Source organism: Ceratotherium simum, chromosome 6 (genome assembly GCF_057802395.1).
Source record: "Ceratotherium simum simum isolate JZ-2026a chromosome 6, ASM5780239v1, whole genome shotgun sequence".
In the NCBI taxonomy this organism is placed as follows: Eukaryota; Metazoa; Chordata; class Mammalia; order Perissodactyla; family Rhinocerotidae; genus Ceratotherium; species Ceratotherium simum.
This window is the reverse complement of record NC_141905.1, coordinates 60,532,819-60,557,241: the sequence shown is the minus strand read 5'-3', so window position 1 is coordinate 60,557,241 and position 24,423 is coordinate 60,532,819. Positions and strand designations below refer to the sequence as shown.

Below are 24,423 nucleotides of genomic sequence, written 5' to 3'. Positions count from 1 at the left end.
GCGCCGGCACTTCCCCTTTGTAGGAGCAAACGAGAAAGGAGACACCGCAGTCTGTCGTCTTCCAGTTAAGAAAACTCCCTCAGAAATTTTGTTCTGGGATCCCAGAATTTAGACTTATACTATGAATTGGGAAATATTAGGAAGAAGGTAGAAGGTGTCACCAGTGTTTTCTGAAAAAATAAATTTTCAAAACTCTCACACATTGTGTCTCACTTTCCTAGTAGTAAAATCGATTGCTTAGAATTTCGAAACAAGAATTTTAGAGTCTGGGTCCTATGCACCAAATCCATCAAAAGTGGGGCTAATATTTTAGTGGGGGAATCCAGGCATCAATATTTTTCAAAATATTTTATAAAGCCTTCAAAATTTATATCTTTAGCTCTTATCTCTTAGATAAGCTCCCTAGATTTAGAATGGTAGATTTAGGAAACTAATTTTATAGTTTTCTATTTTCTCTGTCCTCATTTTTTTCATGCATAGTTCTCATAAATCCTAAAAATTCCTTTGGGCATGTATCCATCAGGGGCCCGGCAGAATGTAGAAGGCAGGCTCAAATTGGGTAATTTGAGGAGGTCCTACTTAGAATGGAATGGACAGGTTTAAGGAAAATAACAAAGAATTGTACTGTACCCCAGGGCTAGCAGGAGGGGCCCCCAGGCCTGAAGGGGCAGGGAACCGGCTGTTTACCTGAATCAAGAGAAAGCTGTTTTGAGGAGGCCTTCTGACGGTAGTTGTGCCCTTTAGTAGAACAGCACAGCCAACTCACAGCCTAGCAGGAAAGGAGCCAGGAGAATAAATACCCCAACCTCACCATCCCTCTGCCTTCAGATCTCCTGCTGGTGCCACCCATTGGCTGAACCCAACTGGAAGCCAGAGGCAAGGGAGCACCTTGATGAGCACAGGCAGGGCGGAGAAGGGTGGAGGACAGACCTAGGAGGAGAAATAGAAGACATCAACACATGGTTATTGTTCAGTGTCCTAAATCTGTTCCAGGTTCAGATCTTCTTTCAAAAGGCTGCATTGGAAATTACTCGTTAAGCTGTGTGATATCAGTATCTATCAGGGTAAAAGTTTATAGTTTGTGATCTCAGGAGATTTTTTAGTAAAGTATGTCCAGACATACTTTACTAAGATATATTGCTTATTAAAAATTACTGAAGTTTCCCAGGGCTTCTTTCACGTTCTCTCACGTTTTATGACATACTTAAAAAAAATATTTTTTGTTGCGGTCAATCTATATAGCATAGAATTTACCATTTTAATCATTTTTAAGTATGGCATTAAGTACATTCACATTGTTATGCAATCATCACCAGTATCTATCTTCATCAATTTTTCATCTTCCCAAACTGAAACTCTGTACCCATTGCCCCCTCCCCTCAGCCCCTGGCAACCACCATTCTGCTTACTGTTTCTATAAATTTTGCTATTCTTGATACATCATCTAAGTGAAATCACACAGTATTTGTTTTTTTGTGACTTAGCATAATATCCTCAAGGTTCATCCATGTTGTAGCATGTGTCAGAATGTCCTTCCTTTTTAAAGCTGAATAATGTTCCATTGTATGTATATGCCACATTCTGTTTATCCATTCATCTGTGGATGGACACTTGGGTTGTGTGAGGTACATTTTAAAATGTTATTTCATTTCTGAATATGTTTTCATTAATACATTCACTGTCATGGCTTTAACTTTTATGTGTCCAGTGTGCAGTGATATCTCAGAAATCTACAAGATGATGTAAGAGCAAGGGCTCTAGGAGCTGAGACATGAAAGGTGGAGGTGGGGTTGAGTGGGAGAGGTGGGCATAGTTTGGAGGAAGTAGAGAGCGGGAGGCTTTAAATATGTGGAAAGACAGGGGAACCCACTGTGGATAAAAGAAACAGCATGTAAACAAGGAACAAGTTCTGGACAGAAAGTGCTTTATGGGAGCAGAGAGGATTTTGATCAGATAGGAATGCACTGAGAGGACTATGAATAAGTGTAGTGAGATGAGGTTAAAAAAAAATCTAAAGTTTGACCTGAAAAAAGTGTGCTGTGGCCAGACAAGTTTAGGAAAGTTGGATTAAAAAAGATTCTTGGCTGAGTTGTCTTGGTCTTTCATATACTAGTATTTTTTCATATACTAGTATTTTCCTCCAAGAGGAAAATATGGTCTATAGCCTTCCCCAAGTTTGTAATGACCATGGAGCTCTTGTATTTTGGAGCTGATTAGTGTCCTCAGAACATGTTTTGGGAAAATGGTGGGGACTAAGCTAAGCTTCTTGGGGGCAGGAACTGTAGCTTATCCCCCACACAATATCTTGAATGTTGCTTGTACATCATGGGAGTAAAACTGGATTTAGAGGTAGCTGCCAAGGCCATAAGCCCATAGAAAGTGTTAAAATATTCTTGAGGCACTAAAAAAAGTCACTGCAGATTTAAGAATCAATCTCTCTCTGTCTGTCTCTCTCTCTGTCTGTCTCTGTCTCTCTCTGTCTCTGTCTCTCTCTCTGTCTCTCAGTTGCTTAGGACAAGAGAGGAGAGTTTAATGCTCCTGTCAGCCATCAACAGGATTAGAGAATAAACATTTAAAGAATATTGGGTTAAAGGGTCATCAAATGATTAGCCTACCCAGTGGAGCCAGATTTTTAGCCTGCATAGGAATTTGATTGACTCCATTAGGCTTGATAAATATTTGTTGAATATGTGCATGAATTATAGAAAATAGGAAGACCTTGTAAATTCTCAAGCAACTGAATAATATGTAAAAGTGTAAAAATCAACAGTTTAAACGATTAACCAGGTTCACTGACAGAGAAAAGAATTGTACCTTTAGCCAAGAAAAGAGGAGTGGTACTTCCAAAAAGAAAAAAAACCAAAACTGTAAACAAATAATGAACTCTAGTTAAGATATATATGCCAAAGTATTGGGGGAGATATCTGTGGATTAGTTTGAAATGCATCAAAAAATTAAAAATAAATATTTGCAATGTATCAAAAGTAATATGGATTGATAAATGGATAAAGAGAGAGAGGCTATGTGATAAAGTCACTGCAGTAAGATGTTAATGGTGGAATGTAGGTGATAGGTATAAAATTCTTTCAGCTTTGCTGTTTGAAAATTTTCGTAATAAAATGTTGGCGAACCAAAGAGAAGAAAATGGAAGTCTAGAAGATTTTGAAGGAAGAACCAGTGGGATTTAAGAAGAGTGATATTTATAGTAAAAAAAACATGAGCATTGGAGTCAAACAGACCTGAATTCTGGTTCTGGCTTAGCTACTTATGCACTAGAGAGTTTAAATGTATTGCTCAGTGGTGGCGCTAGGATTTGAACCCATGTACCCTGGCTCTAGAGCCTTGCTGTCTATCTTGCAGTGCAGTATGATTCAAGCTTCTAGCTCAGTATCTGGCACGTGATGGATTTCCTTTTTTTGTGTGTGTGTGTGAGGAAGATCAGCCCTGAGCTAACATCCATGCCAATCCTCCTCTTTTTTTGCTGAAGAAGAATGGCCCTGGGCTAACGTCTGTGCCCCTCTTCCTCCACTTGATATAGGACGCTGCCACAGCATGGCCTGACAGGCGGTGCGTCCGTGTGCGCCCGGGATCTGAACCGAGGCTGCCGGCAGCGGAGCGCGCGCACTTAACCGCTATGCCACGGGGCCGGCCCCATGGTGGATTTTCAAATGGTAGTTGTCGCTATTAGTGTACCATGGGCTGTAGGGGATGAAGAAGTCCGAGATAATAATGTTTGATCTGGAAGATTTATATGACACTGTTACACAAGCTGGAAGGTAAAACCGTTTGTGGAAAAGAGGTGGTTAATTTTGTTTTAGATAAGTAGAAGTGGAGATTTTGATATGAACAATTTGCTATATTTTCCTAAAGTTCGGGAACTCATTTGCCCACTAAAAATGTGAGAGCGTTTTATGTGCTGAGCACTGCTCTAGACCAGCAAACAAAACAGACAGAAGTCTCTTTCCTCATAGGGTTATAGTTCTAAAAATGTTTGAAGAATTAAGGACCTTTACATCTCAAATGCAGAATGACTCCTCACAGGTGGAAGTGCAGCTGTTTACCAGCGAGAAAAGAAGGTGGTGTTTTCACAGCTCTTTTCCCATGTCCCTGACATGCCATACAGGCAGTATTTCCTCTGCTTTCTCTCGAGCCCATCTGTGTTCTGGTTTCCTCCCCAGTTCTTTGTACTTCCATCTGGAGTTGGAGGAACAGCTTATATAAGCTATTTATGATTAAGTTTCAAAATATATGTCTAGGCCTCTAAAATAGCCCAGACAGCAACAATAATAGTTGCTTTTCCTGTGTATACAGAGCAGAGAAGACTGAGATGAAATTCATGCTATTCCACGTCAAACAGAGGACACTAAGATCTCCTTTCTGGTCTCATGCATGAATCCTGTAATTTAGCCAGACTCTGACTCCAGCACCCTTCCAGGATGTGTATTCCTCAGCGATTACACACTCATTCCAATAGGGCCAGAGGTCAGTCACTAAAAGTATTTACTGCGCCAGACCCTCCTCTGCTTCTGAGTCATTTTCTGCTAGAGCAAAAAAGGTTCTCAGGGAGAAAGTTGAACTCCTTCAGGTCACACAAGTCACTCCTCAGTGTAATAGGTAGCTCTCTTAAGTCATCCTAGGGGGACTATGCTAATTCTTTACTTGATATTTTAGATAATGGGGTATATATTGAGTCTGATAGTGAGATGAAGTTTAGGAAAATGTAGTATAAGAAGGAAAATAATATCCACCTTGGCCCAACCTTGAGGAGTTATTTTAATAACGTGTAGATGGCTAAGAGGTTTGCAAAATGTTGTTTGTTTTAGGAAAAAAAATATTTATGACACCACCCGTTTGCGGAAGTCTGACATCTGGCAACTTCAGCCCTCTGGCAGGCAGCCCAAAAATAAGAAAGGGGCCTCAGAGCACATAAAAAATAACGGTTGGAAAACTCTCGCACTTACACATGTACTTTACCACCACAGAAGAGTTTGTTTGCCTCTCATTTAGGGCTTGTTCACTTTTTATTTCTGAGGGAACTTTTAACAATTTTGGTGGTGTATGTGTGGTCCCCCCTCCCCAGCAGATTAAAAAACAACCATCTAGAAAGAGGGTAGAAAAGTTGGCAGAGGGATAAACTGATAGCAGAGGGAAGGCTGACATCAAAAAGAGAGAGACCTGAAAGTTACACAGTACTGTATATGATGTGTTACAACACAGTACACTAATGTATCGTCTTAATAATGAACTTGGGTCCATCAACCAAAGAGTAAATCCCTTCCAGTGTCTTCCCCTGAAGAAGGCAGGGAGGTATATAATGTGTCTATTTTTAAACATGGTCAAAATTAATCGAGTTTTGGCAAGTTGAAATGGTACATTCTGTAGTGTTTATATGCTTGAAATAGCACATTCTCTGGTGATGCTACATCGGTAACACAGATTTGAGCTTGTAGCTAATTGTGAAAATAATGTTTTGTAATAACTGCTAACATTTATTGTGTACCTACTGTAGCAGTCCTGTCCTAGGTGCTTTCATACTATTAGCATGCTGGTTAAGGCTTTGGAGACAGACAGATCTGGGTTCCCATTCCATCTCTGACTTACTGTGTGACCTTGGACAGATTACGTCACCTCTCTGAGCCTGTGTCCTAAACCTGCAAAATAGGAACAATAATATACGATCGAGTTGTTGTGAGGACTCAGTGAGGGAAGGGCATAGTGTGCATGGCACATATAAGTGCTCAATAAATATTAGGAATTATCATTATTTTTTTCATTATCATCCTTTTGATGATCAATATGAAAGTATTATTATCTCCATTGTTCTGAACAAAGAGACTGAAGCCCAGAGAATTTAAGTAATATGTCCAAGGTGAAATAGCTAATAAATAGTGGAGCTGGGACTTGAACCTTAGTCTCTCTGACTCTAGGAGTCTAATGCTTTGCATTCACGGTGTGCTGCCTCCTCAGCGAGCGATTGCTACAATTATATTCTTTTTAATACTTAAATATGTGGTAGGTGAGGGCAGAGGATGTGGGGAATATTACTGGCCACTTCTCTTTTCCACTGTGGACTGAAGTCATCTCATTATAGAAAAAAAATTCAGTAACATAAAGATCAGCTCCTTTTAGTCAGTAGTGCAAATTAAATATGTAATGTTTAATTGTGTTACATGATTCATTAAACTCTTATAGGTACTCCACATTGACATACTGAACTATTTATTATATGCCTGACATGTTTATCCACATTGTTTTCTTAGATTATAAACTTAACAGAGCTGGCCGGCCCTGTGGCTTAGCGGTTGAGTGCGCGGGCTCCGCTGCTGGCGGCCCGGGGTTCGGATCCCGGGTGCGCACCAACCCACCGCTTCTCCGGCCATGCTGAGGCCGCGTCCCACATACAGCAACTAGAAGGATGTGCAGCTATGACATACAACTATCCGCTGGGGCTTTGGAGGGAAATAAATAAATAAATAAAAATTAAAAAAAAAAAAGTAACAGAGCTTTAACTATCTTTTTTTTTGTAATTGGGCACTTAGTGCTTTTTTGATGTGATTATAGTTATGTGTGAGATGAAAGTTAGAGTCCTCATCTCTACCAACACCAAACGAGTACTTGAGGTAAATAAGGAAGAATAGACTTGGGGTCCGGACACTGGGGATCTTCAGCTGCTCCTTGTAAAAGACTAGGGAGAAATGTAGCTAGTCATGGCTGATGGTTTACAGGTAGGCATATGCACGCCATTCATTTCCTCCCTTTCTATTGATTAAGCACATGCTTAGGCTCCTCGGCCACACGTGTCAAGATAACGGACACATCACCTTATTACAGCACAGACGCTGTAACAGTGCAAGGATACTCGGCAAGGTTGGGCCATAGGCTTCTTTGAACCAAAAACACATACCTGATCTGGTGTAGCATACTAAATCTTGTCTGGAGGCGCAATCTATGTAGCCCTTTCTTGTTCTTTTTATGGATTTTTATTTTCAGTACGTTTTAAATCTCGGCCACTGAGGCACAGTCCTGCTGCTGTTCTTTAGGTCGTGTTACTTTTTTTGCAGACCCAGTCTCCGTAGGTAGCAGCCAGAATGCCCTCGGTCTGAATCCTGGCCCTGCTGCTTTGAACTGTGTGATCTTGCACAAATTAAGTTTCTAACTTGCTGAGCCTCGGTATCCTAATCTTTAAGATGGTTATGAAGAATAAATGAAATGCCATATTTAAAATGCCTACTTTTTAAATACCATATTTAAAAAAAATTTTTTTTTTGAGGAAGATCAGCCCTGAGCTAACATCCGTGCCAGTCCTCCTCTTTTTTTTTTTTTTAAATATTTTTTAGCGTTCCATCTTAATCTAGCTCTTGCTTTTTTTTTTTAATAATTTTTATTTATTTATTTTTTTCCCCCAAAGCCCCAGTAGATAGTTGTGTGTCATAGCTGCACATCCTTCTAGTTGCTGTATGTGGGACTTGGCCTCAGCATGGCTGGAAAAGCGGTGCATCGGTGTGCACCTGGGATCTGAACCTGGGCCTCCAGCAGCGGAGCGCACGCACTGGCCATGGGGCCAGCCCAGTCCTCCTCTTTTTTTGCTGAGGAAGACCGGCCCTGAGCTAACATCTGTTGCCAATCCTCCTCCCTTTTTTTTTCCTCCCTTTTTCTCCCCAAAGCCCCAGTAGATAGTTGTATGTTGTAGTTGCACATCCTGGTAGTTGCTGTATGTGGGACACCACCTCAGCGTGGCCGGACAAGCGGTGCGTCGGTGCGTGCCCGGGATCCGAACCCGGGCTGCCAGTAGCGGAGTGCGTGCACTTAACCGCTAAGCCACGGGGCCGGCCCCTAAATACCATATTTTAAAAGTACCATGTTGCCTGGTACTTTAAAAATGTTAATTTCCTTATTGCCCTCTTCAGGCATATTGAAAAGTCTACATTTCCCAACTTGCGTCTTTTCTGTCACTCACAGGTATAGGTCGCTTTTCTTTTTTTTCACTTCCAGAATGACTTTGAGAATCAAATGAAAGATGTATGAGGAAATTACTATTTTTAAAGAAGTAAATGAGATAGTAGTTTGATTTTTTTTTTTTAAGTATAGAGTACAAACTTCTTATTTGCTTAGCCTTGACTTGATTTTAAGTATCTTTAGATCTTAAGCTTTATCATTCTCAAGATATAGGTCTATACTATAATGTCTTAAATATTTGTGCTTTCCTGTTTCTTTTGACCTTTCTTTCCAGGTTATAAAACATGGAGGCTGGCTCCGTGGTTCGAGCCATCTTTGACTTCTGCCCGAGTGTATCAGAAGAGCTGCCGCTCTTTGTGGGAGATATTATTGAAGTGTTGGCAGTGGTGGATGAATTTTGGCTTCTAGGAAAGAAAGAGGATGTGACAGGTAAGAGGCTCATAATTCCTCATGCACAAAATGGACCCTCCATTCTTTCCATGTTAAAAATAAAGGTTGAATGGGAAACAGAAGTCAACAAAGTTCAGAATCCTTTTGTGTTTTCCATATGTATTCATACTGTGGTCTCTACAGCGAGGAGAGGATGTCTGTTATCATTCCATCCAGCCCAGTTTTCTATTCATATGCCTCCCTTCCCTACCCAGGTCTTTATCCTTTGTATTCAGCGTTATTTCTCTTCTGAAAATATGCATTACTCCTCTTTTCAGAATCCCTGTTGTTTACCACTGCTTTTCACTACCAGTTTTTATGGAACATAAGTCACTCTGCACCTTGTTTTCTCTGGCTGTCTTCTTTTAGCATTTTCCACCCTTTCTTTCATTCTTTTCAAGGGAGCATGATGCATCCTGTGCGCTCCTTCCTGGATCCATGATTGGCCCAAATTTGTTAAAGCTGCCCTCTACCCTGGATGCACCTGGTTTCCTTCCTTCTATTCTTTAAAATATATGTTAGCACCAATTCCTTTCATTAATTAGCTTGCGGGGGGTGGAAGTTTTTCCCTCACACTATGTACCTATGTTAAATCCAGTCCTTAACTTATGTATATTTATGTAAGTCTGGGCTGCAGTATGTTATACAGTCCTTAGAACAGACTCTGTTGACACTTAACTCACATTTGGGAGATAATAGATTATTTCCCAGTAGAAATGATATCTCAGCTGAGAAAAAAATGAGTAGGAGTTAGCAAAGCAAAGAAGATAGGCTTGCTCAGAGGCCCTGGAGTGAGAGACAAAGAACATGGAAGGACTGAGAAAAGTTCAGTTGGGCATGGATGGTTGAGGAGGGGGAGATGGTGCTGGGGAGATGAGCAGAAGCTGGGTCACAGAGGACAGAGTATGCCATGGGAGGGAGTTAAGGAAATGGGAAACCATAAAAGTACAAACAGATTTGTATTTTAGAAAGCTCACTGCTGTAGATTGAAGAATGATAGGAAGGGGCAAAACTGCAGGCAGGGAGGCAGGATGGGAGGCTGTTGCAGTAATCCAGTGAGAGGTGCTGATAGCTTGGACCAAGATGGTGGGTCTGGAGATGAGTGGACAGATGCGAGAGAAATTTAGAAGGTGGAATCAATCAAACTTTCTTATGCTTTCCAACTGGCAGGCCCTGGCTGTCTACTACTACCTATTAAAACCTTTACCTGTCTTCAAACTCAAATGCAATCTTTTTCATAAAATTTTTCATATTCTTCCTGACCCATTCTCTTCCTTCTCTGAACTTACATGGCAACGTGTGTAACTGTACTGTGATACTTGATTTCACAATTGAATTATTACTTATGTTGGAATTAGATTTTACGTCTGAGCTAGATTTTAAGGTCTCTGAGGTCCAAGACTGTCTTACTCATTTTCCGCTCTGAGTGCACCTTGCCTAGAGTAGCACCCAGTAAATGCTTACTGGATTGAATTGCATTCTCTGTGTTCTGCATGCATCTAATTTTGTGCACTGCACTTTTTCTATAATAGAGTCTCTAAATTATGAGTACGTACTCAGTGAGTTTTCAATTCAGTGTCTAGAAATGGGCTCAGAAAAAAAGTTTTTTGTCCTGGTGCACAGAGAGAAAAAGAAATTTCAACATTGGAAATGTTTGCTTGTATTTTCAGGACAGTTTCCCAGCAGTTTTGTGGAAATTGTGACCATTCCCAGTCTAAAAGAGGGAGAGAGGCTGTTTGTCTGTATCTGTGAATTTACATCCCAAGAATTGAACAATCTCCCCCTTCATCGAGGTAAGTGGATCATCCAAAAGTAGACTGTTTCAAATAAGATTGGTGGAGTCAGCCAATTTTGACAACTAGGTCTTTTTTTGAATTTTTGTAAGTGGCTAACCTCTAGAAAGCCTTCAGCAATGCCAAAATAATGCTGACAATATAATGCCTTATATTTTAGTAGCATTTTTATAATTTCTACAGTATTTTCTCACAAATACATTCCATTTGATCCTCAACACAGACCTGGAGGCAACCAAGTGAGTATTATTATTAAGTGCATTTTATAAATAATGAAAATGAGATTCAAAGAATATTATGTGTGGAGGAGAAGTTTTGGCCTGAGAGTGTGGACTCATATCACCTGATCCTCTGTCCAGTCTTCTCTTTCCACTGCCCCATGCTGGAGCCACACTTCAGACTATATTTATCCTTTTTTCCCATAAAAACTGATATGGTTTTGCTAACAACATTACTATTTATTAATGTGTAATAGTAGAGCAGGAATTGTGGTATGGAAATTAAGAGACAGATGCAAAACAGCCCCATTTTACTACTGTACCATTAGATATTGTTAAAAGTTCTCATCAGAACCAGTTTAAAAGGAAGCAGTTTAAAACAGATAGTCACAGCCAAATCTCAGTGACTTTCCGAGTATTTCTCAGTTCTTGCACTCTGATAGACGTATGAACTTTTAAACCATTTCTACAAGTGTACTTGATTAAGTCCATACATTTCTGCATAAGCACTGAAACCAGTAGTTTTCTGCAAACTGAGGCTTATGTAGTCCAATTTTGTGATGACTCAGAACAGTCAGCAAAATGGTAGAACTTATTAGATATGTCATTAATTTTGTTACGTGCTCTTTTGAGGATGGCACTAAAAGGATAGGCTTAATTTCTTAAACCATGTACACATATGAGAGAGAGAAAGAGAGCAGAGCCGGGGAGAGGGAGAAACCTAGCAAACTTCCCTAACCCGAAAAGAAAGAAAAATTTTGATCTTAATCCTCAAAATCTATGCAAGTAAGTTTCTTGCACTTCACTTTACACTCAGCCTCTACCTCTGTTCTGTATCCTTTCTTGCTAATCAGTGTTGGGAGGGCAGACAGAAACAGATCAAGATGTTATAGCAGGGAACCTTGTCTGTCCCTACTCCCAGCTCTCCCATTGGAGGCCTGTAGTCCACATCAGTCCAGCCAGAGAGAGTGGAGAAAGGGCCAGAGCACAGTGGCTTCCACCAGTGCTGTGCAGAGGATGTGCATGGCATGGACTTGTTCTTTCCTACACCTGGTTCCTGGAGCAAATAGTGGGTGTAAGAATATACTATGTGGGAATATGCAGTATGTCTACAGCATTTGGGGAATTTGAGGATGTGGCTTCTGGAATTAGCTTTTTTGCTTCATAATTACATCTTGTGTAGTCAAGCCTTAGGTACTAAAAAGAGAGAGATTTTCTGCTGAGTCCCTTCCTTGGGAAGACTAGTCTAAGGTATTCTGAACTTGCTTTAAAGTTAAAATCCATGTCAGAAATCCCAGGGCCACCTAAGAGATTCGACCCTGGTGGACCTTTCAGCCCTGAGTCACCTGTACCAAGACTGACTCAAGGTGAGGCTGGGTCCTGGAATCTGTAGATCTTATCTTGACTAGCTTTTAACCAATCAACTCGAATGAGCTTGAAGATGTAAGTGGAGCCCAAAGGAGGAGGATGCAGGGCAGGGGGATACATAGGAAAAGAGAGACTAGAAAGAGATATACTAATTATCAGTGGTTTTATCTTGTTCTCTTCTCTGATACTCTACTGCCATTAAACATAATGACTATTCAGCTCTCTTTCCTTTTTTGCTTTTCACATCTCTTGTAGCCCATATGTCTTGCGATTTGAAAACACAAGTCTTTGGGCCGGCCCCGTGGCTTAGCAGTTAAGTGCGGGCGCTCTGCTGCTGGCGGCCGGGGTTCGGATCCTGGGTGCGCACCGACACACCACTTCTCCGGCCATGCTGAGGCCACGTCCCTCATACAGCAACTAGAAGGATGTGCAACCATGACATACAACTTTCTACTGGGGCTTTGGGGGAAAAAATAAATAAATAAATAAAATTAAAAAACAAAAACAAAACACAAGTCTTTGAGGATGGGGAAGTTAGGAATAACTACGCAATTTGTCTTTTTCTGGGAAGTTTAGCATGAGACACAGAAATGATTTTAATTCCTTTTGTTTTATATACATGACAGTCCACATTAATAGGTATTAATTTTACTAGTTGGAAACAAAATCACTAAAAAATGAAAGTATTGTTTTCTACCACATACAGTTTATAACACTCGAGTCTAAGCTTCCAGATTTTCAAGTCTAGTGTTTGGGATGGCCCTTCTGCTTCTTAGATTGAAATTGTTTTTTTCCATTAGATCAGTGTCTCAGCTTAGGAGTAGTACGTTTCCTTTATCCTGTCCTGTAGCACTGTTAATCCTGTTCCCTGTTGTTTCTTTATTTTTCCTTAGTACCTTCAGTGTGGAGTGAAGCTTCTCCTGTTCTGTGTGAATGAAACCTGGGTGATTTAATATATGTCAGGAGGGGATTTGGAAACCTTAAGAGCATGTGGGATAATGTTTGAGATCTGTTTTGCTTTACCATGCTGCCTTTAGTTAACTTTTGTTTACTTACCTTTCACAAATATCATTGGGATTAATAAGAGAAAAAATTATGTATTTTTAATTACAAAATTATATTATAAAATATATATATATTTAGAGCAGGCAATATAGCTTAGGGGATAAGAATTCTGACGGCCCTAGATTTAAATGCAACTCCATACTCAATAGCTGTGACTTGGGTTGGTTACTTAAGTTCTCCCAGCCTCAGTTTCCTTATCTACAAAATGAGGATAATAACACCTACCTTGGGGTAGTTTTGAGGATTAAATGAGGTTACACATCTAAGGCATCTGGTGCAAGGTAAGCACTCAGTAAAGACTGGCTATTTTTATTATTCTTAACCTGGGATTCCTGGAGTTCGTAGATGTGCTTCAGGGACCTTGTTTCCTGATAATCACATGCAGTTTTGTGTGTATGTACGGTGTTCCAGGGAGATTCTAGCTGGATCAGAACCACCGTTGGTTCTTCCTGCAGGTGTTACCCTTTCTCCTTTTCCCAAAGCTATCCAGTTGTTTTGGACTGTTCCCCGTATTTTGAATTATGTTTAAACTCAGAAACAAAGTTATCTCTTAGAAGGATCAATGCAGGAGGCCAGGGCCACTGACTGTCCTAAAAAATTAAGAGTGGGGAGAAGAGAGAGAGAAATAACGAAAAACAAAATCAAAACAAGAATATGACACGGAAAAGACAGAGAAAGAAGAAAGAAAAAAAATTAGTGGGAGTGATGAAAAGTTTCTAATATTGCCTTATGTAGCACAGAATGTACATCCCTTGCCTAGAACCTCATGTTTCTAGGCTACCTCCCTACCCCAAAAAAAGACCAATGAAAAATAAATTGATAAATGATATTTATCAGTCAAAGCACTTGTGTCAAAGATTTGTGATGCCATGTGTGTGAGATATCAGAATTAAGGTTCTGATATGGTTCATATGGAAATCTAAGAATATGTGGTCAGTCTGCATAATGCACATAGTCCCCTGGGCATTAGGATTCAATGAGGGACCTAATAGTGCAGAATCAGACTACTTATATTCAGATTCTAAGAAGACTTGCATTCATTCTTATCATCTTATTCCTAATGCATTTCTTGTTGACTAAAAAAATCCAACAAGAAGAAACAAGCAGTGTGGCGGCTGGTATTAATTGTGTATGATCAAAAGGCTCAGGCTGACCCTAAGGGTCACCACGCTTCCTATTTTTCTGTTCTCAAAATCTGGTCACTCTATTCCGGAGGTTCCTCATATTGTTGTTTCAGCAGTCTGGAAATGACCGCTGGGTAGCCTCCATTCCTAAGTAATCACCCAGGATGCCATGGGAATGATGAAAATGAGAGACTCATGCAAAAAACCCAGTAACAGAGCTATAAAATAATGGTGTTGAACAAAATTATCTCTGAAGTGCTTTTCAGAGTCTAAATTGTGATTTTTAAAAAATTCACTTTTATTATATAAAAATAACCAACAGAGTGACAGTCTGCCAGGTAATAAAGCTTATCAAAACAGTCACCCAGCTGAAAACTGATAGGAAAACAAGCCCTATTATAAGGGTTTCGTAGAGATCTGGCAAAACAAGGAAAATATTGTAATTCTGCAGCTTTAAGAAAGCCAGTTCATTTCAAAGCCAGTAGAGTGGGAGTTATGGCACGCTTTCATTCTCTTTATTCACCGAAAGGCCTATTGTGTCTGAACAGTAGCCATGTCTCCAGTGAGTTCCTTCTGTGGCAGTGATGAAATGGCCTCAGAGCTAGTGGGAAAAAAAATCACTCGTAATTCTCAGGACCCCAAGCTCTGACCAATGGATACTGAATCATAAATTAAAGGAATACAGAAATATAGGACCAAGACCCTATTTTTTAAGAACATCTAAGCAAAACAGTATCAAATCAGTGAAAATGTGTTGAGTGCCTACCACCAAGTACAGAATCTTACATTAGGTGCTGTGGAGTATATAAAAATACGTGTCAAAATTAGTGATTTAAGCAATCGTTTCTTTAGTAGACTACAGATGACCAAGATGAATGTGGGCTTCTAAGGTTTTTTAGAGAAGTATGCCAAGGTTTCAGATGGAGAGGCTTGTATAGGAGATGATGAAAATCCCCTTGTGTGGAATAGGGTCTCATAGGCGAGATAATATTGCACAGCTGGGAGTGAGGGCCTGGGGGGGCATCATGACTGCATATGAATGCCAGGTTGCATTGGGGTGAAAACATGAGAATAGCCTTTTGGTAGCTTAGTAAGTAAACCTCTTTAGAGAATATCCAGAGCAAACTTATTTTCTATATATTTCAGGTAATAAGAATAGGATTATTAGACAAGAAGCCTTTAGCTGTAGAAAGAAGCCTTCATGCCTCGTGGTAAAAGTTTGAGCAGAGGAGGGACATGATAAAATTGCTACATTTATAATCTTCATTTGGCATGAATCATTTAGTAGACTGGAAGAGACGACGTCTGGGGGCAAGGTTTAAAAGAGTGAGATGATGGGAGTTGGACTAGGGTGGTAGCAAAGAGCAAGTAATGAATGGAATGACTATTTTGAAAGAACAAATTAGAGGAAAAAGGGAAGTTAGCAGTATGGAGCTAGTTTGGGAGGGAAGATGTAATTAATTAATTTGGAACTTGGAGTTGAAGAATCATCATCATTAGCAAATGGACCTTAAGTGCTTGCTGTGTGAAAGGGATTGTACCAAACTCTTAAAATACAAAGGAGAAGTGGTACCTGAAATGAAGGAGTATATAATTCACTAAGTCAGGTAGGGCAGGCTTAATTTTTTAAAAATCAAGAGAATATGTGTTGATACCTTAAAAGATAAGCCAGTGTTCAAATATGCGTGACTGTAAAATGACTCATATGATTTTGCTGGATACTTTGCTATCCTGACCTTATTTTATGTGGGCTGGTTGCACCACATTTCTTGATTGCATCTACTCGTGAAAGTACAGATGTCTTAGGCGTCAAGTAAGAGAAAAGTTAAAAAAAAGATTAAAACTAATAATCCACAAAATGCATAGTTCATAATCAGATAATTAAGAGTTTGTTATAAAATAAGTTATTACAAAACTATAGAGTAATTTTTTAACTGAGGCAAATCCTATAAGACTGATTTTAACTTTATTTTTTCCAGAAACAAACAGTGTGCCCTATCCTTTCTTTACCTCAACTCCTTCAACAGTAAGACGGATGCTGACTGTTCAGCTTATGTTTTGTGAAGATAACCTGAAACACCAGGACTGGAACTGTTGGTTATTTTCAAAAACAAAAGTGCTGATTATTAGAACATTCTTTTAAGATTGGATTATGTTGTATTTTCAGGGTAAAGATAGTTCAAGAAGGCCTCTGGAGAAAATAAAGGAAGAGCTTATTGTCCACACCCTGTATCTCCAGCAAAGAACCCATTCCTGAAGACTTCTTCCTTTGTTCCATATTTGATATTGAATAAAATTTAGTGTGAGAAATTCGATCCATCTATTCAAAGGACTGTAGTGGTCATGAATGTATTCTTTATCGTTTATAAGCTAATCAGTGGCACAGACTTGAAGAACGTTGTTTATAGTAGCATTTCTCAAACTTTTTGATCTTAGAATCCCTTTACACTCTTAAAAGTTATTGAGATCCTTAAAGAGCTCTTGCTTATGTGGGTCTATTGATATTTACCATATTAGCTACCAAAACTGAGAAATTTAAAAAATATTTACTAATTCATTTTTAAAAACTCATTATATATTAACATAAATAACATATTTCTGTGAAAAATAACTAGTTTTCTAAATGAAAAAAGTTAGAAGAGTAACTGGTTTACATTTTTGCAAATCTCTTTAATATTTGGTTTAGTAGAAGAGAGCTAGATTCTTATATTTGCGTCTATATTCAGTCTGCTGTGATATGTTGTTTTTGCTGAAGTATATGAAGAAAATATGATAGTTTTGACCTCACAGACCTTCTGAAAAAAATCTTGGGGACCCACCCCAGGGGTTCCATGGACCACACTTTGAAAACCATTGGTTTACAGGAATGTTCACTATATTTTCACTAAATTGTCAAAATTTACTAGATTGTCACTAAATTGTCAAAAGTGTTCATGCCCTTAAAACTCTAGGTGTATATTTCCTTGAATTTGATAGATGTTTAAAATGATGAGTTCCACTGTTAGTAATAGTAATATTCTGCTGGGGTGATGACGGAGGTCATTATCTTTGCTTCTCTTTCTTTAGGCGACCTAGTGATTCTTGATGGCGCTGTCACGGCTGGCTGGCTGCAGGGCCGAAGCTGCTGGGGTGCCCGGGGCTTCTTCCCATCCTCGTGTGTTCGGGAGCTCAGCCTGTCTTCACAAAGCCGGCACTGGCACTCACAGAGTGCCCTGCTCCAGATTCCTGAATATTCCATGGGACAAGCCCGGGCGCTGATGGGGCTTTCTGCCCAGCTGGATGAGGAGCTGGACTTCAGAGAAGGGGATGTGATCACCATTATTGGAGTTCCTGAACCAGGCTGGTTTGAAGGGGAGTTAGAGGGTCGAAGAGGCATTTTTCCAGAAGGTTTTGTAGAACTTTTGGGTCCCCTGAGGACTGTGGATGAGTCGGTGAGTTCTGGAAATCATGATGACTGCGTTATTAATGGTGAAGTAGATACCCCTACAGGAGAAGAAGAAGGAGGGCCGGAAGAGGACGACGAGCAGCCAGGGACCTATGGAATTGCCCTCTACAGATTCCAAGCCCTGGAACCGAATGAGCTGGATTTTGAGGTAGGCGATAAAATCCGAATTCTGGGGACTCTAGAAGATGGCTGGCTAGAAGGATCCCTGAAGGGCAGGACAGGCATCTTTCCTTATCGGTTTGTGAAGTTATGTCCTGAAACAACAGTGGAGGAAACCATGGATCTGCCACAGGAAGGCATCCCCGAAACTTCTTTGGATTATTCAGAGAACTCCTCAGTAGCGGAGGAAAAAGGACATGAGTCTAGTGAGTGTGAAGCAGAGGAGTCCAACTGTGTTATTTCTGAAACATCCACTTCTCCCCCAGATCATCTGGCTTCTGAGTATGAAGTAAACAAAAACTCTTATTGGGATGAGGGCACCTCAGGAGGTCCCCAGCGAAGCCCAGGTGTGGGGCACGAAGAGCTTCTTGCTGAAGACTCTTCCATGAAGGATCCTTCAGAGGTAGTCAATGGTGTTTCCTCCCAACCTCAGGTAGCTTTTCATCCCAGATTGCAGGAAAACCAGTATTATTCTACAGTAGGAGGGAGCCACACAAGCTCAGAGCAGTACTCTGACCTTGTTCCTCTAGAAGCCAGGACTAGAGACTACTCCAGCCTACCTCCTAGAGGAACGTACTCCCAGCCAAAAACCATTCAGAAGCCCGTGCGTCCTCTTCACAGTGACTCTTCTCTTTCAGCCTCTGGGGTAGTCAGACCCAGCCAGTTGAGGCCTCAGCTCCAGGGCATGGCAAGGTGTGCTAAAAAGCACCACACATCCAAAGGAAATGCTTCCAGCTTTAGCTCTGCATCAGGGAGATCAGAGATGAAGCCTGGTCTGCAAGACAAGGAGCCCGCTGTAGAAGCAACGGCGCTTTCCCAGGGAGACGGCAACATTGACCTGGACTCTAAGTTGACACAACAGCTGATCGAGTTTGAGAAGAGCTTGTCAGGGCCCGGCACAGAAGCAGATAACATTTTGCGCCACTTTTCAATCATGGACTTTAACTCCGAGAAGGATATTGTCCGAGGTTCCTCAAAGCTAATCACGCAGCAGGAGCTGCCTGAGAGGAGAAAGGCCCTAAGGCCACCACCACCCCGTCCCTGTACTCCAGCATCCCCTTCTTCCCGTTTGCTGGTGGACCAGAACCTGAAACCTGAACCACCCTTGGCAGTGCGACCCTCTCGCCCAGCTCCCCTGCCCCCGACGGCACAGCAGAGAATGAGCGCAACACCCTCCAAGCTCCTACCCTGTAACCATCCTAGCTGTGAGACCTTGGAGAAGGAGAGCCCTGGGAATATGGAGGAGACTTTAGACCAGACCTCCCCGTGTCCCTTAGTATTGGTGAGGATTCAGGAAATGGAACAGGACTTGGATATGTATGGCAGGGCTCAGGAAGAGCTAAACCTAATGCTGGAGGAGAAGCAAGAGGAATCATTAAGGGCAGAGACCCTTGAGAATCTTGAGTTCTACGAGAGTAACATCGAGAGTTTGAATATGGAACTCCAGCAACTTAGAGGTAAGTGATGAGGAAATAATATCTGCTCGTTTCTTGACACCCGCAAGTCCAAGCAACAGCCTACCCATGTTTTTTAGGGATATGTTACCATCTGTGCTCACCAATTAAAGAATGATTTGCTTTTTCATTACCTAATTTCTTATTCTATCACAATTGAACTGCTGTCTCAGTGTATCCTATGACCACGGTAGCCTCCTGACTTCATTTGCTGTTCAGATAAAGAAGCTCAAAGCTCATTGACATTTATACCTCCTATGCTGCTATGGCATCCATAGCAGTCGGGCAGATGGGAAGTCCCTAAATATTACTTTCCTTAACCAGGCTCTACTAAGGACTAAAGACTTCCAGGCTAACACTCATGAGAAAACTGCATCTTGTATCTTTGTGATCCAGACTAGGTTTCAACCATGATAATAATAATTATAATAGCTAACATTTATTAACTTATTAATAAGTATTTGTTACCATTTGCTAACACAAAAATCTTCACAGCCACCCTAAGGTACTGGGATAATTCATATGGCCACTTTATAGATGAGGAAACTAGGACTTGCAGAGATTAAGTAACTTGCCAAGGGAACTGGGATTTGAGCTCATGTTTCTAACTACTACAGTTTACTGCTTCCCACTTGCACATTCAAAAATTCACATTCTGTCTCTTGATTTGGGGTGACCAGCCTCTGGAGACTTCATTCATATTCACCAGACTCACAGGGGAAATCACTTATAAAGTAGGAGGAGGAAGAGACTGATGCAACAGCCGTTGTCTAGGACCCCAGGAGAACATGACTGCATATCACTGTTGGCATTGTTTGCCAGGGAGCCCCGAACGTACATGTCATCAGGAAAGTAAATAATAAAAATTAATCTGTGGATCTAGGAATGGCAGGACACTAGTAAGAAATAAAAACAGGAGAACGGTGGCCCAGAGAGACTGGATCAAGACGGCAGACCAAGTACACCTACCTACCTCCCCTTCTACTTTAGATCTCTAAAAGTGAATGAAAAAATATAATAAAAAATTCCAGGTGACGGCCCTGTGGAATTTGGGGAATTCCCGAATGGGAACCACCCCATTCCACAGTGATTAAGTTCAGCACGCTCTGCTTCAGTGGCCCAGGGTTCACGGTTCGGATCCCGGCGTGGACCTACACCACTCATCAGTCACGCTGTGATGGCGACCCACATAGAAAAATAGAGGAAGATTGGCACAGATGTTAGCTCAGGGCTAATCTTCAAGCAAAAAAAGAGGAAGATTGGCAACGGATATTAGTGCAGGGTGAATCTTCCTCAGCAAAAAAACAAAAACAAAACCAAAACCAATTTCCAACAAGAAAGAATATTATCAGAAGGCTGGAAATTGAGTAATTTTCTGAAAGATGGAAAGTAGATGGTATTACAGAAAGAGAGGAAACCTCTGTCTAAAATATGCTTAGGAGAGGACTGCTGTGCAGTTGGGCACAGTTCTGAGGGAGCTCCCAACCCAGAGGCACGGCAGTGGGAGGGAGTCTTGGAGCAAATCCAGTGTGATTAATTAGGGAACAGCTGGGCCACTGGGCCCCTGGGTGACTTGCGCTAAACAGGGGCAGCAGCAACATTTGCATGAGGTGAAGCGCTTAGACATGTCCTCAGAACAGTGATCATTTAACATGAGTACCTGAACTTTTGGGGAATGCCAGATACCTTGATTTCAGTGTGCCTGAAAAGGAATTCTGCGGGGACCTTGGCTTGGCACTACATTCCCAAAGCCATAGCAAGCTCCGGGATCCTCCATTGCCTTCCATACCTACAAGTTTTGAGATATACTTGTAAACTATTCTTGCATCAGATATACAAGTGGCAGAACAAAAGTCTCGCAAATTCTGGGTAGCAGGAATTTCTGAATAATGATACTTTTTAGAATTAATAGTGTCCCACAGAAATGTTATGTCTTCTATGCCTTAAAAACACTGCAGTGTTTTTAAATGGATATATGGATTAATGAATTAGTACTAAGTGATGAAATTGTTATTCTTTTTTATTCAACTGACCTTTTTCAAGGCTAACTAATTCGGCCAGTGTTCTTACTATGTTATTTTTTTTCTAATTGCTAAAAGTGTAATACTGTGAAAGACCTACAGCAGGTGGGGAGAGTTTTAGTCAGGAAGAATTTTCTTTATTTGTTGGTTTTTTTTCCCCCAACATTTTATTATGAAAATTATCAGATAAGGGCTTAATCTCCAAAATATACAAAGAACTGATGCATCTCAACAACAAAAAAACTAACAACCCAATTAAAAAATGGGCAAAAGACCTGAACAGACATTTCTCCAAAGAAGATATACAGATGGCCAACAGGCACGTGAAAAGATATTCAAAATCATTAACTATCAGGGAAATGCGAATCAAAACTACAATGAGATATCACCTCATGCCCGTCAGAATGGCTATAATTAACAAGACAGGAAACAACATGTGTTGGAGAGGATGTGGAGAGAAGGGAACTCTCATACACTGCTGGTGGGAGTGCAAACTGGTGCAGCCACTATGGAAAACAGTATGGAGATTCCTCAAAAAATCAAGGATAGAACTACCATATGATCCAGCTATTCCACTGCTGGGTATTTATCCAAAGAACTTGAAAACACCAATGCATAAAGATATGTGCACCCCTGTGTTCATTGCAGCATTATTCACAATAGCCAAGACTTGGAAGCAACCTAAGTGCCCATCAAGGGACGAATGGATAAAGAAGATGTGGTATATATACACAATGGAATACTACTCAGCCATAAGAAAAGATGAAATCCAGCCATTTGTGACAACATGGATGGACATTGAGGGTATTATGCAAAGTGAAATAAGTCAGAGGGAGAAGGTCAAATACCGTATGATTTCCTTCATTAAGTAGTAGATAACAACAATAAAGAAACACATAGAGACAGAGATTGGATTGGTGGTTACTAGAGGGGAAGGGGGGGGAGGAGGGCGAAAGGGATAATTTGGCACATGTGTGGTGGTGGGTTGTAATTAGTATTTGGGTGGTGAACATGATGTAATCTATGCAGAAATAGAGGTATAATGATGTACACCTGAAATTTATACAATGTTATAAACCAATGTTACTGCACTAAACAAAAAATTTAAAAAAGAAAATTCTCAGAGAGTTGAGAGAATAGTACATATGCCCACCAATATTTGCTTTACCACATGTCTATCCATCTACCCATCCATCTAGCTTAATTTTTTAATGCTTTTCAAAATAAGTTATAGACATCAGTATACTTTATCCCTAAACACTTCAACATTGCATATTCTTTTTTTTTTCAATTGTTTAATTGAGGTCATATTGGTTTATAACATTGTGTAGTTTCAGGTGTATGTTATTATGTATCAGTTTCTGTATAGACTGTATCATGCTCACCATGATTACTCTAATTTTTTTTTGGTGAGGCAGATGAGCCCTGAGCTAACATCTCTTGCCAATGCTTCTCTTTTTGCTGAGGAAGACTGGCCCTAGGCTAACATCCGTGCCCATATTCCTCTACTTTATATGTGGGATGCCTACCAAAACATGGCTTGATAAGCGGTGCCTAGGTCCCTGCCTGGGGTCCAAACCCGCGAACACCAGGCTGCAGAAGCGGAGCACACAAACTTAACCACTGTGCCACCAGGACAGCCCCCGATAGTCTAATTTTTATCCGTCACCATACACATGTGCCCCTTTACCCCTTTTGCCCGCCCCTAACCCTTTTTGACTCTGGTAATCGCTAATCTGTTCTCTTATCCATGTGTTTGTTTATCTTCCACATATGAGTGAAATCATACAGTGTTTGTCTTTCTCTCTCTGGCTTATTTCGCTTAACATCATACCCTCAAGGTCCATCCGTGTTGTTACAAATGGGACAATTTTGTCTTTTTTATGGCTGAGTAGTATTCCATTTGTGTGTGTGTGTGTGTGTGTGTACACCACATCTTCTTTATCCATTCTTCAGTTGATGGGCACTTGGGTTGCTTCCATGTCTTGGCTATTGTGAATAATGCTGCAGTGAACATAGGGGTGCATAAATCTCTTTGAATTGTTGATTTCAAATTCTTTGGGTAATACCCAGTAGTGGGATAGCTGGATAGTATGGTATTTCTATTTTTAATTTTTTGAGAAATTTCCATACTATTTTCCATAGTGGCTGCACCAGTTTGCGTTCCCACCAGCAGTGTATGAAGGTTCCCTTTTCTCCACATTGTCTCCAATATTCGTTATTTTTTTGTCTTGGTAATTATAGCCATTCTGACAGGTGTAGACTTTTCTTTATTTGAATCCACAAAATACAGCGTTGGCTGTGTTAATGTTGACTTGATTGATTTTCAATAGGTGTATTGTGGGGCCGGCCCGGTGGCACAAGCGGTTAAGTGCACGCGCTCCGCTGCGGCGGCCCGGGGTTCGCTGGTTCGGATCCCCGGCACGCACCGACGCACTGCTTGGCAAGCCATGCTGTGGCGGCGTCCCATATAAAGTGGAGGAAGATGGGCACAGATGTTAGCCCAGGGCCGTCTTCCTCAGCAAAAAAAGAGGAGGATTGGCAGATGTTAGCACAGGGCTGACCTCCTCACAAAAAAAAAAAAAAATAGGTGTACTGTTTATATCTATTGCTAATATGATGAAATTACTTATTTCTTGCAATCACGGACAAAGCCTCTTAAGGTCATCTTTTTCTATCATTGTAAAAAGAATACACAACAATAAAAGCAGTCCCTTGAAAGAGGAGGAGGTTAATCAGTTTGAGCACTAGGCTTTAGTGGACTCCAATCCAGTCCTGTACAATCTCTAATCTTGAAATTTAAGGCCTAAGATTTAAAGAACCATCAATACAGAATTTATCTTTGATTGATTTTATATTTAGTTGTTTAGATGCCTCCCAATGAGAATTTTAACCTACTGAGAAGACAGGAACTGTGTGTTAGTGTGTCATTTCCCACACACCTGCTATAGTGTTCTACAAGCTGTAGAGATCATTAAATACTTGATAAACTGAATTTAGTTTAACCAAATGAAATTGAGTTGAAGTTGCCTACTCTCTGTCTCCCAGAGCTTTCAAAGATCTCCTACCTGTGTTGTAACTTTGAACTTGGACTACGGGGAGCTGGGGACCGTCAGAGCAGAGATGCCAGTCCCCGCCTTCTGCCGGAGGGCTAGTCCAATTCCAACTCACCCTCAGGAGTCCCTTGGAATCTTAGCTTATTATAGAAAGGGTTTCCTTTTAGACTCCTCACCTTGTAGTAGCTCTGGGCCTTGAGTTTTTGACCCCTTCTCCCCAGAGGGCCATTGACACAAAAGTACAGTTTTCTGGAACTGGCAAATGCCCTGGGGCAGTGCAGTTTCTGTGGTTCTTTCCCTCTCTGGATTCCAGTTTTCCCTTTGCTTTTGGCCTC

The 24,423-nt window shown here is 40.8% G+C and overlaps 1 protein-coding gene across 3 annotated transcripts in view; it reads left to right on the top strand.

The window, feature by feature from the left end:
- DNMBP (dynamin binding protein) overlaps window positions 1-24,423 on the top strand; it is a 99,606-nt gene that overhangs the window by 24,889 nt on the left and 50,294 nt on the right. Inside the window, exons 1-4 of one of the 3 annotated variants that reach the window (XM_087432430.1) lie at window positions 4,463-4,482; window positions 8,231-8,385; window positions 10,056-10,178; window positions 17,020-19,014. In XM_087432430.1, the coding sequence (XP_087288556.1) occupies window positions 8,241-8,385; window positions 10,056-10,178; window positions 17,020-19,014 (2,263 nt within the window). In that variant the 5' untranslated portion in view covers window positions 4,463-4,482; window positions 8,231-8,240. Of the gene's footprint in view, window positions 1-4,462; window positions 4,483-8,230; window positions 8,386-10,055; window positions 10,179-17,019; window positions 19,015-24,423 lie in introns of those variants that run through there. The other 2 variants (XM_087432429.1, XM_087432432.1) reach the window with 2 other exon arrangements.